This window comes from Atta cephalotes (genome assembly GCF_000143395.1).
Source record: "Atta cephalotes unplaced genomic scaffold scaffold00064, whole genome shotgun sequence".
In the NCBI taxonomy this organism is placed as follows: Eukaryota; Metazoa; Arthropoda; class Insecta; order Hymenoptera; family Formicidae; genus Atta; species Atta cephalotes.
The window spans coordinates 830,446-849,796 of record NW_012130128.1 but is presented as its reverse complement, the minus strand read 5'-3'; the positions used below and the strand labels follow the sequence as shown (position 1 = coordinate 849,796).

General features: G+C 36.4%; 1 protein-coding gene across 1 annotated transcript in view; it reads left to right on the top strand.

Moving 5' to 3' along the window:
• The first annotated feature begins 3,588 nt into the window (after window positions 1-3,588).
• Window positions 3,589-19,351, top strand: part of LOC105623783 (myosin-VIIa) — a 36,415-nt gene continuing 20,652 nt past the window's right edge. Inside the window, exons 1-21 of the mRNA XM_012205159.1 lie at window positions 3,589-3,606; window positions 8,633-8,746; window positions 8,940-9,086; window positions 9,186-9,370; window positions 9,658-9,779; window positions 9,863-10,119; window positions 10,355-10,520; window positions 10,639-10,769; window positions 10,864-11,259; window positions 11,434-11,814; window positions 11,903-12,058; window positions 12,207-12,800; window positions 14,477-14,686; window positions 14,869-15,246; window positions 15,349-16,389; window positions 16,641-16,885; window positions 17,559-17,919; window positions 18,005-18,123; window positions 18,206-18,602; window positions 18,744-18,926; window positions 19,030-19,231. Of these exons, the coding sequence (XP_012060549.1) occupies window positions 3,589-3,606; window positions 8,633-8,746; window positions 8,940-9,086; window positions 9,186-9,370; window positions 9,658-9,779; window positions 9,863-10,119; window positions 10,355-10,520; window positions 10,639-10,769; window positions 10,864-11,259; window positions 11,434-11,814; window positions 11,903-12,058; window positions 12,207-12,800; window positions 14,477-14,686; window positions 14,869-15,246; window positions 15,349-16,389; window positions 16,641-16,885; window positions 17,559-17,919; window positions 18,005-18,123; window positions 18,206-18,602; window positions 18,744-18,926; window positions 19,030-19,231 (5,803 nt within the window). The remainder of the gene's footprint in view (window positions 3,607-8,632; window positions 8,747-8,939; window positions 9,087-9,185; window positions 9,371-9,657; window positions 9,780-9,862; window positions 10,120-10,354; window positions 10,521-10,638; window positions 10,770-10,863; window positions 11,260-11,433; window positions 11,815-11,902; window positions 12,059-12,206; window positions 12,801-14,476; window positions 14,687-14,868; window positions 15,247-15,348; window positions 16,390-16,640; window positions 16,886-17,558; window positions 17,920-18,004; window positions 18,124-18,205; window positions 18,603-18,743; window positions 18,927-19,029; window positions 19,232-19,351) is intronic.

Sequence of the window (19,351 nt, the reverse complement as noted above, 5' to 3'; positions counted from 1 at the left end):
GAGAGAGAGAGAGATAAAACTATAATTACAGGCTCACTTGACTCTTCGTTTATCTATACAGAGTGTCTCAATTTATTTTTAATGTGTCACAAGTTATTTTTTAATAATTGATTCTCCGACAGAATCTAGTGATCGTTTCTTCGTAAGTAGATCTCAAAACGATCGAAAGTCTTTTTTTAGATTACGATACGAAACATATTTGTTACTCTAGTTAATTTTAGTTCTGAAATTCGCTTTAATAACATTTTAATTTGAAATTTGACCATAAGGATAATCATAATAATTGAAAATATACTATAAACTGGAATTGACTTCCTTGATCTTCTCGTAAAATGCAAAAGTAAATCGATCCCGAATTGCTGAAAGAATCTATGGCAAATAAGACACCCTGTACATACACACATTAACATTGATAACAATATTCGCCTCAAGAACAAACGTTATCTTTATCTCTTTTTAACAATTTTCTATTGACCGCACATCGATATACCATTAATTAATTAAAACGATTAATCACTACGATATCGGTACGTATTATTACTAATACTGATTGCTGTCATACAGGTCATACTATAGCAGACTGTAACTATAATGCAAACTGAAATACGGCTTCTGGAAGACAATTCCTTGACTTATCCCTGCAGTGTATTTTTACGTCTTCTCGAGAGGGCGAGTTATAAAAAGAAAAACCGCGTAAATTGTATGGGCTCTCCCGATGTGATCTTCGATCCTCCGCGCCTCGTTTGATCACTCGTTAAAGTCTCCCGCGTGGCGCCTACGCCACTGATCGTTCTCCATAGATATTTTCAAAGTCAATGACTGTGACTGCTCTGTGCTCACGCCCGTGCTTCAAGTTCATGGCGAGACAAGAATGCCCGCCTATAAAATTAAAACAGTCATCTTATAATTCAAACATTCGCGAAACAAATCGACGCGGCGTATACACACACGCACACACACATACACTCTTCGAATCTATTTTTCTTTTCTATAATTAACATCGCAACAATAATTTAAAATTGACAAAAATTTCATGATATCTATTATTAACGATAATACATAATATGTAATACGAAGTATGAAATTAAAATATGACTTTAGATCGAATGACAATATTAAGATGGTCGCTCGCATAAATGATAACGTAACGCATTCGTAATTAGCGGCAGAAAAATGCTAGGAGCTTTGTTAGAATTTTAAACTAAACAAAATAGTCAGCCAACTGATTCTCATCATTTCTCTTTCTTAATCTTTATAGGGTCTCCCTCTTAACCTGTAGTAGTAAGATTTAAAAAACAGATCTACATTTTCTAAAGAATGACGTTTTTTTCTGGATTAAATCATTTTTTAAGATAGTGACAATATGAAGAAAATAAAAAATCAAGAGAGAAAAACAATTTTGATTTTTAAAACTATTATGTAATCGTATTATTTGAATCTTAAGAAAGTCAGTTCTCTCTTTTTGTCTCATGCGCTCGCTAAAAGCAACAAATTATCAACTACCTCGATGGACAAACATACACAACACACACACACATACGCAACACGCACACACACACACACACACACACACACACAGAGTTAATGCTAAATATTCCTGAAATATTCAAAATATTCATAAGATTCCTAAAATTCCAAAAAAACATTCCGAAAAGAATATTCTATATATGTTTTGCAAAATTTTAATTTTTCCAGAAATTCCATGTCTGATCCATCCTTCAATCAATTTTTAAACAAAATTTTGCTCTGAAAAATACACCTCATACTTTCACTTTGAAATCCAATTTTAGGGTTTATTTTACAAACGAAATGCTGCGCTCCTTATATTCTTTCCTAGATGATTCTTGTTAATGAGTAAATGCTCCTCGCCGCAGCCCTCTGTCGGCGGAGACATACTGCTCGTTCGCTCGCGATTTTCGTGAAATATACAAGGAATATTCGTAGAATGATGAATCTGAACATTTCGTCGACATTTGTATATTCTGTGACGATTCTTTCACACTGTGCCGCAATATTCGGCACATTGGGAATATAAATCGAATTTTCTATGAATATTTAGCGTTAGCTGGATATATGTATTTATTCGTTTAGAGCAATCCACGAACAATATTATCTTCTCTATTTATATTTCTTGCTATACCTGTATAATCACAAATCAATGGATGGATACATCCAATTGACACGTTCCATCAATCACGTTGAATTGAATTTTATAACTCGTTTCGATAAACTCTGTCAGCGCAATCCGTTTGGAAATTGTTGAAATCTTTTGTCAGTTTCCTCGTAACGTTAAATGTAGATTGTATAACCTACAGAGCCATTGTATGACACATTATCGCGATAAAGTCCTCATTGTTACATGATCTCGACGAGTGAAATCATAAATCTCATCCTCACGTGGGATTGAGATAAAAGTGTGCATCGTACTGTATAAGAAATTTAAATTAATCTGGAGAAATATTTTTTTTAATTTACAATCGACTTATTATTATAAATTTTAAACTGAAAATTCTGCCTTATGTGAAGAACGAAAAATAATATAACATCACTTCTAATATGATGGATTTTATTCATGGAAGATTCATCGCGCTGAAAAGAATGCCTTTTCCTCTTGAATTTCTTGAAATATATTAGGTGTAGTAAAAAGAAATCCATTATTTTTCCATTCAATTTCATGCAAAAATAATGGATTTCTTTTTACTACATCTAATATGTATATTATATGAAGCTCGTCGATTCATGATAACGCGGTGCAGTAGTATTGGAACTGCAGATGGTTGTGCTAGAAAAGAGAGAAAGACACAGAGAGAGATCTTGAGGGAGATTCTCGACGGAGCCGTATGGCACGGTAACGCAAACTGTCTAACCTACTTTTGTGAACAGGTTTGCGATGCTTCCGCACGCTAACGGTGATCGACCAGACATCTCCGACAAGCGTGGCGCGAGACGCCTCTCCTCTAAAGCTTGTTCTACAATAGGGTCGCAAACCAAAAGGGCCATGACAAAAAACTACACAAAAAAACTTGAGCGGTAAATTGAGCATAAGCTGCAGTAAGCTAATTGATCAATTATAGTAGAATCCGTAAAGTATAATGTAAACAGTCAAACATGTTGATTTCCTTACTGCTTACCTACGTCTTACTGCCTTAAATCTTTTATGTGCCATGGCCTTAAGCCGTAAGAATTTGGCTAATCACAGTTAAGTAATGAAAAAAATAATCGATTATGATTGGCTAATTTTTTACACGGCTTACGGCTTGTGATCCTCTATTGAATATTTATAGAACAGGCTTAATAGATGCAGCGATACGCATCTACAACGCGTATCAGATTCTCGAGGATTGAGTACCTTTGCAGGTAGTAGCTTCTAAAATTCTCACTCGCGAGTATCTTTTCTTATGTCTTTCAAGACTTTATTACATATTCATATGTACATGCGTAATAGGCCATAAAATTCATAGACTTCTGTGCAATTTGTGCAGGTCATCTACCACTAGATAAAATTGTATATGAATGCAGCACTCGATATATTTATATATATATTTTTTATTTGTTTTAGGCGAAGTGCCGACAACCACGACTTAAGAGATGGTCATCGTCACACGGGTAAGTTGGTTCTTAAGCACTCATGTAAACATTTCCCTTATTTGCGTATTATTTTTATCTTGCTGTAATCTACACGAGATAAGGACATAAGGGTAGATTTCTATTCGATAAATTAATTTCTAATCGCTATGAAAACGCATTATATTCAAAATATTATGCGTGGTCTACAATGGGAAGTAGTAGTAGTTTATTATCTTTATCATAGTTTATTATTTTTTTCTCAGTCGACCATGATTGAATGATTGATTTCTACGCCTACTTCTTAATCCACTGCTATTGTTGACGACGCTTTAGGTAGGTTCGATGTCCTCCGATGCGGAGGACGCGCTTCAAAACGCGTTTTTGTAACTTTGTCAATGATATGTACAGCAAACAATTTCCTGCGGGAGAAAAGCGCTAGAAATTTACGTGTAAGCGCGCTAGCCAATCGAATATTGTGAAAGGGGAAATTAACAATAAGTAAATTCGAATAAAGCTGCGCGCGCGTACGGTAGATCTCTCGCGCGGCTTAATCCATTACATTTACCGCTTTCCTCGTCGTTCTCCTCGAACACGGTCAGTAGGAATCTGTGACGAGTGAAAATAACCAAACAGCCAAGAATCGTCGCATTCTCTCGCGTTGTAAACAATGATAATGTACGCCACCGCGCTAATTGCAAGTCACACTAGTCACTCCGATGCGCTATGTACGCGTGTTCTTTATTCGCAATTTCTTTTTATTATATTTTCGTACATTCCGATAAATATGATCTAGATTTGAAAATCTATAAAATATAGGGAATATTTGATTGCAAGAGCAAGAGTCTAACGTATCGGACTTTACCGGTTATTTCACACGAACGTTTTATAAAAAAAAGACGCATCGCATCGCGTATTCTGATACTATATATCGTTCCAACGATTTTTCGAACGAAATAATTGCCATGCCGACGAGGGCAATAATTAGGGAATATTTAGATATTTGAATGACTGGAAATAACAAATAAGACGTAATATAATAAAGCACCTGTTGAAGCGAAGCGCGTTTCAAGAAGAGGTCAGCGTGACAATTAACCGCGGTGATAAGACCACAAGAATAAATATTTACTTAATCGAATTTAAGAAAAATTTTGCAATAAACTATCAAGTCTACTACTTCGGAAATTCGAATTTGATAACTTTTATGTCTCGATCGACGGCGATTGAGACAAAGAACGATGGGAGGGCGCCCAGCAAATGAAAATGGATTGAAATGGATTAAAATGGATTCAGATTTTCAGAAATAGAATTCAGATTCATGAAAGTTAAAATGAATCCTTTTCAATCCTGAATGCATTTTTATTCATTTATAGGAATTGCATAAAGCAGATGTCTATGCTTTTTCAATCCTAAATATATTTTTATTCATTTATAGTTAATTGCATAGAGCATATCAATCTAAAAATAATATTAGCATTTTCTGTGTACAATCGTAATACTCAATTCAGAATTGTGAATAGAAAGTATAGTTTTTTAATTCAGTTAAATTCAAAAATAATATCAGCAATTTCTGGGGAATACTGCTCAATTCAATATTCTGAATACGAAATGTAGTTTTATATCTAATTGAATAAAAGAAGTTTTTATTTAAAAATGGATCATAAATGCTATTTAAATTATTTAAAATTATAAGTAGGAAATTTTTTATTTTAACTACTCCAACGAAGTTAAAAAAAATTGTAACGTAAAAATAACTGAGCTATATTCTTTTGTTTCTCTTTGATTAGAAATAAAATGAATGATGTGAAGACTCGCAAGTCGAACACAACCCAAATATTAGGTTAATGTAAATTATACTTTATTATATCTGTTAAATGATGATATTTTCATATTAGGTTAATGTAAATTATACTTTATTATATCTGTTAAATGATGATATTTTCATTATATCTATATAATTTCGTTACTAGTTTAGCTAGTTGTAATTGAAGTAGAGAATGAACAACATATTTACCAATTGAAGAAGTGGTATAGCAGGTAACGTAGAAGATTTATAATCCAAACAGAGGTTCCAGATTTTCGAATCCCACTAAGGCATTTTTTAATTCAATCAATTTGAAGTAGTTAATTTCAAATATAATTATTATAAATGTCTTAAGAATAAAATTTGTAATCCTTAAATGAATTTTTTTTTCGAACATTAAATTAGTATCAGCTCGGATTCAATCCATTCAATTTATTTTCATGGATTTAAAGTAATGCATTAAAACAATTTTAATTCATTTTAATCTATTCTCGTTCTCGAGTGTAATCTAATATTGTAACACGATGATGAGTATCGTATATGATATATCGTATAGATGGGATGCCTTACGTTAACAGTTATGTCGACTGAGAAAGAAAAAAAACATTTTCGGAGAAAAGGAAAACGGGATAGAGAGCGTCGCGAGATTTATTTATAGAAATCAAGAGGACTTGGTCCATTGGCTTCCTTGATGTCGGCGTTCCTGACGCCGCGCCGATAGACGTCAATTGGTAAATCTACGAAGCAGTGGTAAGCGAGAGATGAGAAGCAACGCATTTTTCGCGAAGGCAAGTGAAAGGCGACGATTATCAGCAGCAGCCTCACATTTACCCTCGACAATTCATGTTGTACATTTCCATCTGATGACCAATGAAACATGTGCGATATATATATTCCAGTCGACAGAACAAATAAAAAAGTGATATTAATATATAATTTCGCACTCAATAATGTAAGTGTTATATAACAATAAGAGGCTACTCGTCGTAATTTAAGGAGCATATAAGTCTAATGCTGGATGTCTTTGCCTAATTTTTCTTTATTTCAAAAATAATATATTTATAACATTTTTTCAACCATTTATCTGATCATCTTTAGTATATAAAATTACCTGCCATCAATAATCAGTTACAATTCAAATTTGCCGCAATACATATATAAATTTTCACGTATCGTCAATGATTTGTTTAGTCATCCTATTCTTATGAGTGGAAAAACGTTACTTATTTGAAATAACCATCAATGTCTGAAATCATCACTCAGCAAAAAATTTGTAGATAGCTTAGATAAAAATTGCAGAATGATTATGTCCAAGTTACAGAAATTCCAAGTTACAGCACTTTTGTATTGCAACGTGATCGTGTCGCAATGAACATTTACGGACGATACAATAAGGAAATTAGAATATAATGAATGATGAAAATTACGGAGAGAATAATTTTATAATCATAGGACGACTAAACGAATCATTGATGATACGAGAATTTATAGTATATATATATATATATATATATATTGCGGCGAATTTGAATTGTAACCGATTACAATTGAATGTCAAATTATTGAGGCAAGCAATTTTAAAAACTGAAGATGACCAGATAAATGGTCGAAAACATTATAAATATATTATGTTTGAAATAAAGGCAAAGACATTCAACTCCTTAAGTTACGGCTCTGTTGTTACAGCCTTTGTTGATTATATTGTATGTTAAATATAAAACATATATTATCAGGAGATAATCTCGTCAAGTATATTTTTTATAGTATATAATATATCATATTTATGAAATACTACATTACATTTAGGATTGCCAAGTGCAAAATTATAATAACATTGATGTTATGATATTTTTTAGTTTGTGTCGACCGGGATTACTGGTTGGGTGATTGCATGATGTTCTTGTAGCTCGAAAATTTTGCCTGAAACGCTTTTTGTCGATGATACGTTTCAAATGGATATAATATAATATAATAGTCTAACGGTAAATGACTTTGTAGAAAATGTCAAGGTTGAATTCTGTCGATTCGTCTTCTATGATGAAATGGAAGTTGGTCCCTCGTCTCACCCATCAATAACGAATGGACAGATCCACGTCAATCACAAATGGACAGATCCACGATCGAATTAGGCAAGGTGGCAGATATAAACGCTCTGACTTGAAACTCCCACAAGATGCTTCGCGCGCAGTTTCGCGTACGCGCGCGTGTACGATATGCCGCACACACCAACAACGTACCTGATACACATTTACGTTTACGTCCCGATTGTTCACTTCACCGGAACATCGGAAGAGCTCCATCCGTTCCTCGCTTCGCTTCGCCTCGCCTCGCCACGAAATGAGAGCCACTTCTCGATTCATCTTTTGCTTCGACTAGCAATTTTACTTTCGCTCGATCGCGTCTGCACTGCACTAGAATGCTTAATATTTTTAAAACGCGATTTTTCAAAATATTTCATTTCTAGGAAGAATAAGTTCTAGTGGGTAAACTCTCTGATAACATTACACAAGATTCGATTGGATTCGATATGAATCTTACGAATGAATCAACTACGTGTTTTTCTTAATTTTAATTGTTCTTAAATCTAATTGTAACTGCAAATAGAGACGTATTATAGAAAGAAAGGATAGAAAGAGAGATTTCGACGTAATGTCGAAATGATCTACCAAGGCCCTGTGTATGAAAAAATTTATCGTTGCTGACTCTCTCATTAGCCTATTATATTTATCTTTTTGTACTGTACATGAATATTTGTATGTGACTGTCGAGCGACAATTGGGAAATTGTTACGACGAGACACCTCATCCTTGCATCGAGCCGCATGCCGCGCGCCACGCCGAATGGCAAAGAGCGGCGTACTTACGGTTATTACAACGATAACGGTACACCATATAACTCAATTTAGATCTGATGCTTGCGTTAACACAAATTCCATACAAAATTCCCGACTGTGAAATCCTCATGTCACATCGCGTCACGTCAATCGATTTTCTTTTCGCATTTTTGTATATTCGCCGACAAAATTTAATTTTGGCCGACTTATAAATATCCCATTACCCATGTGAATTACTGATTTATATTCATTAATATCATTGAAGATAGTCGAATGTACATTCGTTATCTTGAGCAACTACATATTTATCTCGCTCTGACTCGCGTCTTCGCATATGCAACATTAATATATAGATCACAGATATATAAAGAATCTAGCTTTTTCTATTAAGAAAAATAATAAAGAAATGTGCATCTCTTCATTTTGCACAGGGAGATTACATATGGATCGAACCAATCTCAGGAAGGGAATTTGATGTCGCGATCGGAGCACGAGTCATCTCGGCAGAAGGCAGACGAATTCAAGTAAAGGACGACGACAATAAGGTAATTATTAAGGAATACATGTCATTAAAAAATTGTCTAAAACGCGATACTGCAACAAGTCGCGGTTTCGAGAAATATACAATAATATGCCATGTATTATCACCCGCGCATACATTTATTATTTGTATTTTCCTCAAAAGGCAGCATTTAACTATTCCATCATTAAATCATTGATGAGCGAATAATTCCGTAGGAACAATGGTTAACGCCGGAGAGACGAATAAAGGCCATGCATGCCACTTCGGTGCAAGGTGTAGAAGATATGATCAGTTTAGGAGACCTCCATGAAGCGGGCATTCTACGAAATCTATTGATACGCTATAACGAGAATCTTATTTACGTAAGTCCCTCAGCACACGATGACGAAATGCGATTGATTAAGCAAAATACAAGTTGATATAAGATTGATACCGATCTCACGATGATCCACGACTTACAGACGTATACAGGCTCCATCCTGGTTGCCGTGAACCCATACCAGATATTGCCTATTTATACTGCAGAGCAAATTAAACTCTACAAGGATCGTAAAATCGGGGAACTGCCACCGCATATATTCGCCATTGGCGATAACAGCTACGCGCATATGAACCGATACGGCCAGGATCAGTGCATAGTAATTAGGTACCACTCAAAGAGTCTCTTTCGAAGCGTATTAATGACGCACGACTTCAAACATCGAATTTTGTAATAGTCCGATTTTTGTTACATTCATCTTTTTTATTTAATCTTTACAAATGGATTTGTAAAGTATAAGTTTAAGTACTAAGTTATCAAGAAAAGTTAATTTATGTTTATTATTAGAGAAGAAGGAACAATTATTATTAAAAGTATAAACATTAACCATTCATATGAATCGCTTGCTTTTCTTTTAATTAGAATTGTTAAATAGAAATTCATTCTTATTTTAGTGGCGAGAGCGGAGCGGGAAAAACGGAAAGCACAAAATTAATTCTGCAATATCTAGCAGCAATCAGCGGAAAACATTCGTGGATCGAACAACAGATCTTGGAAGCGAATCCGATACTCGAAGGTGAATCTCGTGATAAGACAAATTCACATTTAAAGAGTTGATCGAATGACATTTCTTTTCTAAGCTTTTCTAACGTTTTCTAGCTTTCGGTAATGCAAAAACTGTGAGAAATGACAATTCCTCCCGATTCGGCAAGTACATCGATATTCATTTCAATGAGCAAGGTGTGATAGAAGGGGCCAAAATAGAACAATACCTTCTAGAAAAGTCACGAATCGTATCTCAAAGTTTGGACGAAAGGAATTATCATATTTTTTATTGTATGCTAGCTGGTCTTTCCAAAGATGAGAAACAAAAACTCGAGTTGGAAGATGCGTCCACGTACAAATATCTCATAGGGGTAAGTCGTGAGTTAGCACTAATAGCGATACTGACTAATAAATATAACAACGTTTTATCTTGTTCTGAAAACACGCAAAAAATGCACACACATAAAATCTAAATAAATATTTAAAAAAACAAAAATACATCGAAAAGAAAATATAGAAAAAAAATTAATGATTTACATGAGCTTTCTTATATATATATATACATACTCTCAATCTATGTGTAATTGTTATTATCTTTGTCTTTAGGGTGGCGGCATTACTTGCGAAGGGCGTGACGACGCAGCTGAATTCGCCGATATAAGATCAGCTATGAAGGTTTTGCTATTTTCCGATCTGGAGATCTGGGAGGTGCTTAAATTACTCGCGGCTTTATTACACATGGGCAACATAAAGTATAGAGCCACCGTCGTAGGTATGAAATTTCAATATAAGATTTAAAATCAAATCGCCGCGCTAATAATCTCATAGTTGGAATTGGATGGTTTCAATTTCAATTTCTATGAGGTTCATTCGTGTATGATGTGTTGCAGATAATTTAGATGCTACGGAGATCCCAGAGCAAACGAATGTACAAAGAGTGGCATATTTATTGGGAGTGCCGGTACAGTCTTTGATAGATGCGCTTACTCGCAGAACTATATTCGCGCACGGTGAGACAGTAGTAAGTATTTTTCCGTATATACATAAAAGCAATATTGTCGGCTATATTAAAAATATTATCATATCGTAAGTAAATTTTTCGTCTCTTTCAATAGGTATCCACGTTGTCGAGAGATCAATCAGTCGATATTAGAGACGCGTTTGTGAAGGGCATATATGGTCGATTGTTCGTACACATTGTAAAGAAAATTAACGAGGCCATATACAGGCCGAAGAACAATTCCCGCAGTGCTATAGGCGTGTTGGACATCTTCGGTTTTGAGAATTTTAATCACAACAGTTTCGAGCAATTTTGCATCAATTATGCCAACGAAAATCTCCAGCAATTCTTCGTTCAGCATATATTCAAGTTGGAACAAGAGGAATACAATCACGAGGGTATCAATTGGCAGCATATAGAGTTTGTTGATAACCAAGACGCTTTAGATCTGATAGCTATCAAGCAGCTCAACATTATGGCGCTTATCGATGAGGAATCGAAATTTCCAAAAGTATGGGTGCTAATTTAGGAAAGATATCCAAAGTTGTACTTTGATCATTCTACATAAAAAATTAAAGAATTCACATGCACGCATGTCAGCAATTAAGATTGTTATAAAAGTGGCATCATTTTAATCTAATTGGCTATTTGCAGTGCTTTTAATGTGGCGTTTGTCAATTTCTAGGGCACGGATCAAACCATGTTGGCGAAAATTCACAAAACTCATGGCAGTCATAGGAATTATTTGAAACCTAAATCGGATATTAATACATCTTTTGGCTTGAATCATTTTGCGGGCGTCGTCTTCTACGACACGAGAAGTTTCCTAGAGAAAAACAGAGACACGTTCAGCGCAGACTTGCTGCAACTTATTCACATATCGTCAAATAAATTCCTTCAAGTTTGCTTCGTTGAAGACATTGGCATGGGTTCGGAAACCAGGAAGAGAGCACCCACGTTATCGACACAATTTAAGAAATCATTGGATTCGCTTATGAAAACTCTATGCAGTTGTCAACCCTTCTTCATAAGATGTATCAAACCGAACGAATATAAAAAACCAATGGTAAGCATTCCCAATCCGCGTGGTTTCGTGATTTATTTAATTCTGTTCTAGTATCACAATGTCTTGCAAATACAATACTTGATTGCAGATGTTTGATCGTGGTCTCTGCTGTCGACAATTGAGATATTCCGGTATGATGGAAACCATCAGGATTCGCCGAGCTGGCTATCCTATTCGCCACTCCTTTCACGAGTTCGTGGAAAGATATCGATTTCTCATTTCGGGCATTCCACCCGCGCATAAGGTGCAGGAAAAATCCATCGAATAAATCAAATTTATTAATCGTTGCTGATTACTTTGATCTACTATGTGTCTTAAAAAATTTTTTTAATTTTTATTTCTATTCGATCAAAAATTTATATTGTCATTAAATTTATATTTGTTAATTTCAGGTGGACTGCCATGCAGCGACATCGAAAATCTGCCACGCGGTGTTGGGTCGGTCAGATTACCAACTTGGTCACACCAAGGTCTTTCTCAAGGATGCTCACGATTTATTCCTCGAGCAAGAACGTGATCGCGTATTGACACGCAAGATCCTGATATTGCAACGTAATATTCGCGGCTGGGTTTATAGGAGAAGGTTCCTCAGGATGAGAGCGGCGGCGATGATTGTGCAAAAATATTGGCGGGGCTATGCGCAACGTCAGCGATACAAGCGCATGCGAATCGGTTACATGCGATTGCAAGCGCTCATCAGATCGCGTGTGTTGTCGCACAGATTTAGACATCTGCGCGGCCATATCGTCGCGCTTCAGGCACGAGCCCGAGGCCACCTGGTACGTAAGATGTACCGGAAGAAGCTATGGGCCATAGTGAAGATACAAGCGCACGTGAGAAGGTTGATCGCGCAGAGACGGTATAAGAAGATCAAATACGAATATCGTTTGCACGTAGAGGCGCTACGATTGCGGAAGAAAGAAGAGCGCGAACTGAAGGATCAAGGCAACAAACGAGCCAAGGAGATCGCGGAACAAAACTACAGGGTATATAAATATTATGACAAATATAAATACTAATGAATTTTACATTCATTACTTTAACCGCTGAAGGAAACGAAAGTTTACGATAAGCCAATAAGTATCGAATATTAAGAAGACTTTTCTTTCTCTTTTTCTCAGTAATGATTGTCTACCATCATCATCTACAGTGATTGTGACTGGCCTGCTCGCTATATATGTATAATATTGGGAATATATGTATAATATTGGGAAATAAGTTTCCGCCGTTTTTTAATCAAAAATTAAGCATTTATTGTGAAAGAACGGTACATAATGTTTTATTCAAAGTAATGGTCATCGCTAGCCACTATTTTCTCCCATCTTTCTGGTAGCATGTGGATACCGCGTCGGAAGAACGCTTCATCTTTTGAGGCTATCCAATCATCGATACAATTTTTGGTATCTTCATATGATGTGAAGTGCTGCTCAGACAGGCCATGCGTCATCGATCGGAACAAGTCGGAAGGAGCAATGTCTGGAGAATACGGCGAGTAGGATAGAACTTTCCATTTGAATTAGTTTCTAAATAGGTTTTGACCGGCGCCGCAACATGTAGTCGAGCATTATCATGCAGGAGAATAATTTTGTCATGGAATAGTAGTGGGAGCGTTTTTCCTTGAGTGCTCGGCTCAATCTCATCAATTGTGTTCGGTAGAGAGCCCTAGTAATGGTCTCGTTCGGTTTGAGCAACTCATAATACACGACACCAAGCTGATCCCACCAAATACACAACATGAATTTTTTGCCATAATATAGCCATAATATAGCCAGAATATTCAGCTTGGCTGTCGATGTTGAAGCATGATCAGGGGGATCCCCATGATTTCCTCTTCTTTGAGTTATCGTAGTGAATCCATTTTTCATCACCAGTGACTATACGATGCAAAAAACCCTTTTGTTTATGCCTGGCAAGTAGCATTTCACATGTGAAAAATCGGCGTTCAACGTTTCTCGACTTCAGTTCATATGGAACCCAATTCCCTTGCTTTTGAATCATTCCCAATGATTTCAAATGATATGAAATTGTTTGTTGAGTCACTCCTAATGTAAGTGCAAGTTCTTTTTGCGTTTGGCACGAATCTTCATCCAATAATGCTTCCAATTCCGCGTCTTCGTACACTTTCGGCCTTCTGCTACGTTCTTTATCTTTCGACGTCAAATTCACCGTTCTTAAACTTTTGAAACTCACGACAATTTCTCTCACTTAAGGCAGCATCACTATATGCTTCTACAAGCAATCTATGAGCCTCAGCTGCAGATTTCTTCAAATTAAAGAAGTAAATCAAAAGTTTCCGCAAATGACGCTTATTCGGCTCAAAATTCGACATTTTCGTACAAAAAAAATATATGATGCTGATACAAAATCGCTAATATTTCAAGGTTATAGTGTTGCCGGATCCAATACATATGTCGTTTTACATCAAACAATTTTAACTATAGTTTATTAGTGGCGCCGTCTTTTGCAAACGGCGGAAACTTATTTGTACTCCCAATAAATAAAAAACATAATATGAGAATTTAGCCAAATCATATTTATGCGAAAACACTAATTGTCCGTTAAGAACTATCGAGTTCTGGTATACTAAGTTCCTTTTAACAAGTCATGATCGCAATTTCTATAACAATACGTTGTAAAGCAATGTGACATGCATAAATTTCAGGAGCGTATGCAAGAACTGGAAAGGAAGGAAATTGAGATGGAGCTAGAAGATAGGCGACGAATGGAAATAAAAAAAAATTTGATCAATGACGCGGCCAAAAAACAAGATGAGCCGGTCGATGATAGCAAATTGGTCGAAGCTATGTTTGATTTCTTGCCAGATTCTAGTAGCGAAGCTCCAACGCCGGCGAGAGAAACGTCTGTGTTTAACGTAAGTTGTAATAACTTGATCCTATTAATGAATTCATTTGATATCTGATTACGAAACGATCATGAAGATAGACTAGAACTAGAATAATAAAATAATTTAATATTTAATAAATTAATATTAGAAAATCTTGTTGTTTCTTTTCTCACGTGAAGAAAACATTAATCTCTTTTTCTCCAATATAGGATCTTCCCGCACCAAAAGCCGATCAACATCAGGAGATAATTAGTCCAATTCAGATAGCATCGGAGGATGAGGAGGATCTGTCTGAATTTAAATTTCAGAAATTCGCAGCCACATATTTCCAGGGCAACATCACGCATCAATACTCTAGAAAACCACTTAAACATCCACTATTGCCGTTACACACGCAAGGCGATCAATTGGCCGCACAAGCTCTGTGGATAACTATACTTCGATTTACAGGCGATTTACCCGAGCCGCGATTCCATACAATGGATAGGGATACGACTTCGGTAATGTCGAAAGTGACGGCGACGCTCGGACGAAATTTTATAAGGAGTAAAGAATTTCAGGAAGCTCAGATGATGGGCATGGATCCTGTACGTGGAAGTCTTTTTTCGTAATTTATAATTAAATTAATTAATTAAATTAGTATGCTATAGTAGCGAAAGACTGCTACAATAAGATTCATATCCTTCCAGGAAACATTTCTCAAGCAGAAGCCGCGTTCCATCAGGCACAAGTTGGTATCGTTAACCCTGAAGCGAAAGAACAAGTTGGGCGAAGACGTACGTAGAAGGCTGCAAGAGGACGAATACACCGCCGATAGCTATCAATCCTGGTTAGAGGCCAGGCCTACGTCAAATCTCGAGAAGCTGCACTTTATCATCGGCCATGGTATACTGCGCGCCGAATTGCGAGATGAGATCTATTGCCAAATTTGCAAACAACTGACAAACAATCCATCGAAATCGTCGCACGCCCGCGGTTGGATCCTGTTATCCCTCTGCGTCGGGTGTTTCGCACCCTCTGAGAAATTTGTCAACTACCTGCGAGCCTTCATTAGGGAGGGACCGCCTGGTTATGCGCCTTACTGCGAGGACAGACTCAAGAGAACTTTTAACAACGGCACTCGTAATCAACCTCCGAGTTGGCTCGAACTTCAAGCCACAAAGTCAAAAAAGCCGATCATGTTGCCAATCACCTTTATGGACGGCAACACAAAGACCTTGTTAGCCGATTCGGCCACTACCGCTAGAGAATTGTGTAATCAATTATCGGATAAGATCTCGCTAAGAGACCAATTCGGCTTTTCTCTATACATCGCTCTATTCGATAAAGTCTCGTCCTTGGGCAGTGGCGGCGATCACGTGATGGACGCAATCTCACAATGCGAACAGTACGCCAAGGAACAGGGTGCACAGGAACGAAATGCACCGTGGAGATTGTTTTTCAGAAAAGAGATTTTCGCACCCTGGCACGAACCGACCGAAGATCAAGTGGCCACGAATTTAATCTATCAGCAAGTAGTACGCGGTGTCAAATTCGGTGAATATCGTTGCGATAAGGAGGAGGACTTAGCGATGATCGCGGCACAGCAATATTATATAGAGTATCATACCGATATGAACGTCGATAGATTATATACTCTTTTGCCGAATTACATACCAGATTATTGTTTGACGGGGATCGACAAAGCGATTGATAGATGGGGACACCTTGTCTTGCAGGCATATAAAAAAGTGAGTCTTATTTTTACAAGATAAAAAACAAGCATGATCTGTGCAAAGAACGTACGAAGTAAGTTTGGATCAAAGCGTGGGATGATATAATATAAATATCTCAAGGAGCGAGATAAGAGCAGCAGTGTCGAAATATTATTTTTTCTTTTATCTTCAGAAAGAAATTTCAAGTTATTTAATTAAAAGGCATGCGCATACGCATGCACAAACACACATGTCTTTAAATCCTCTTAATTTTAACTTAATTTCAGAGTTACTATTTGAAAGAGAAAGTACCAGCGCTACGTGTTAAAGAGGATATAGTCGGATATGCAAAGTTCAAATGGCCTCTGCTATTTTCTCGTTTTTATGAAGCTTACAGAAATTCCGGCCCGAACTTACCGAAGAATGATGTTATCATAGCCGTCAATTGGACCGGAGTGTACGTTGTCGATGATCAGGAGCAAGTGCTCCTAGAGTTATCCTTCCCCGAGATTACCACCGTATCTAGTCAAAAGTATGTACTTTGCTTTGTTTCGTGGATCACAAATGTATGTTATCATTAATTATTTAAATATAAGAAAAGTGACATTTTATATATAACTATAAGCTAATGAAAGAGAAACGGAGCTTTTCTCTTTTTCTGAGAGCACTTAAATTAAAGCAATATTTAAACATTTTAATGAAAAAGACAAATACGCATAGTAAAATACGATAGATTTATTTTTAATAAATATGTGATTGTTTAATTTAATACGTAACATGCACAACTAATAAATAAATTAAACTCTTAAGGAAAGTTGGAAGCTGAATCCTTGGTATTCGCTAAATAATTCGATGTGAATTTATATATTGTACTAATTTATATATTGTACTGAAATGACCGAGATGTCCTGAAACACTATATCAAACTATACAAAATTATGCAATTTGGCAGAATTTGATACGCAGTAGTATATAAATTCACGTCGAATTATTTAAGCATCAAGGATCTAGCTTCGAACGTTAAATAAACGAAATAGATTCGAACGTTATGGTTCGAATCTATTTCTCATAGGTTACAGTATATTCACATGAACGATCCAATGAGATTCTTATTGTTTAATATGTAATATAAAAAATTCGAGTTTTATAATGTTCAACTATATGCCGAGTATTACATTCTAAACTTTGCGCATTATTTTTCGCAGAACAAATAAAATGTTTACACAAACATTCAGTTTATCGACGGTACGGGGAGAAGAATTCACATTCCAAAGCCCGAACGCGGAAGACATCCGTGATCTGGTAGTATACTTTTTGGAAGGATTGAAGAAACGCAGCAAGTTTGTTATAACCTTGCAAGATTACAAAGCACCGGGCGAGGGCTCGTCATTCTTGAATTTTCAGAAAGGTGATCTCATCATTCTCGAAGATGAAAGCACCGGCGAGACTGTGCTTAATTCAGGGTGGTATGTCGGGACCTGTGAAAGAACGGGCGAGAAGGGCGATTTCCCGGCTGAGACAGTTTATGTTTTACCTTCCTTAACGAAACCGCCAAATGATATATTGGTACGTCAACGTACGGATTAGTTTTATTGATGAGAAATGTTGACATCTTCTTTCTAAACAACTCATCGATAATAATAATTTTTAGGCTTTATTCAGTATGGAAGGTACAGAGAATAGTCGCAGACTCTATCCGCAGCAAATGAATGGTGTGGACTCTCGTGATAAACCTCATACTCTTCTAGAATACGCAATCGATCATTTCCGGTAAGAAAGCTACAACATGTGTGTAGCATTTGATATTGTAAAGTAAAAAAATGTGATAATATTTTGATTAAACTTGTCTTAGAACACCACCAAAGAGAACAATGTCCAAAACATTGACTTTAACGTCCGCGCGACGTGGACATACGGACGAATTATGGCATCACTCTAGAGAACCAATAAAACAACCTCTTTTGAAGAAACTCGTATCGAAGGAAGAATTAGCTGAAGAAGCATGTTTTGCCTTCAATGCCATTCTCAAGTATATGGGCGATCTGCCAACGAAACGACCGCGCATTGGAAACGAGTACACCGATCTGATCTTTGACGGGCCATTGAAAAATGAGATTTTACGAGATGAGATTTATTGTCAGATTATGAAGCAACTTACTGATAATCGCAACAGATTGAGCGAAGAGCGAGGATGGGAGCTAATGTGGCTCGGTACTGGACTATTTACTTGTAGTCAGAGCCTCTTGAAGGTATAATATGTATAAAAAATTTTACATATCTCTCCCTCTCTACCTGTTTACTAATAATATTTTATAGAATATTATCAATGCTGTGCTTCTTCAAGGAAAATTCACAAGCGTACATGGATATAATACTATTTTACATTGCAGGAATTAACTCTGTTTCTACGTACAAGACGTCATCCCATATCTCAAGACTCTTTACAAAGGTTGCAGAAAACCTTGCGTAATGGTCAACGAAAGTATCCGCCACATCAAGTGGAAGTAGAAGCTATCCAGCACAAAACTACGCAGATATTTCACAAAGTCTATTTCCCAGACGACACGGACGAGGTGTATATCTTATTCTTCATTTCTTCTATAATATCTAGGCAGTCCTGTAAATAAAATAATGTTTTTCTTTTTCGATTGTAACTATTGTAATTTCGGATTATAGGCATTCGAAGTCGACTCATCTACCAGAGCGAAAGACTTTTGCCAGAATATCGCGCAAAGACTCAATCTGCGATCTGCCGAAGGCTTTAGTTTATTCGTCAAGATTGCTGATAAAGTTATTTCCGTTCCAGAAGGCGATTTTTTCTTTGATTTCGTACGACATTTGACTGATTGGATCAGGAAAGCTAGACCATCGCGAGACGGTAGGCATCTTTGCACTTTTTAATGTCTTTGTTTCCTTGTTGCGGCTGTATCGAATTATATATAACTGTATCGAAAACAGCAAATCATATAAATTTTTCTTTTTAATCTCTCTCTCTCTC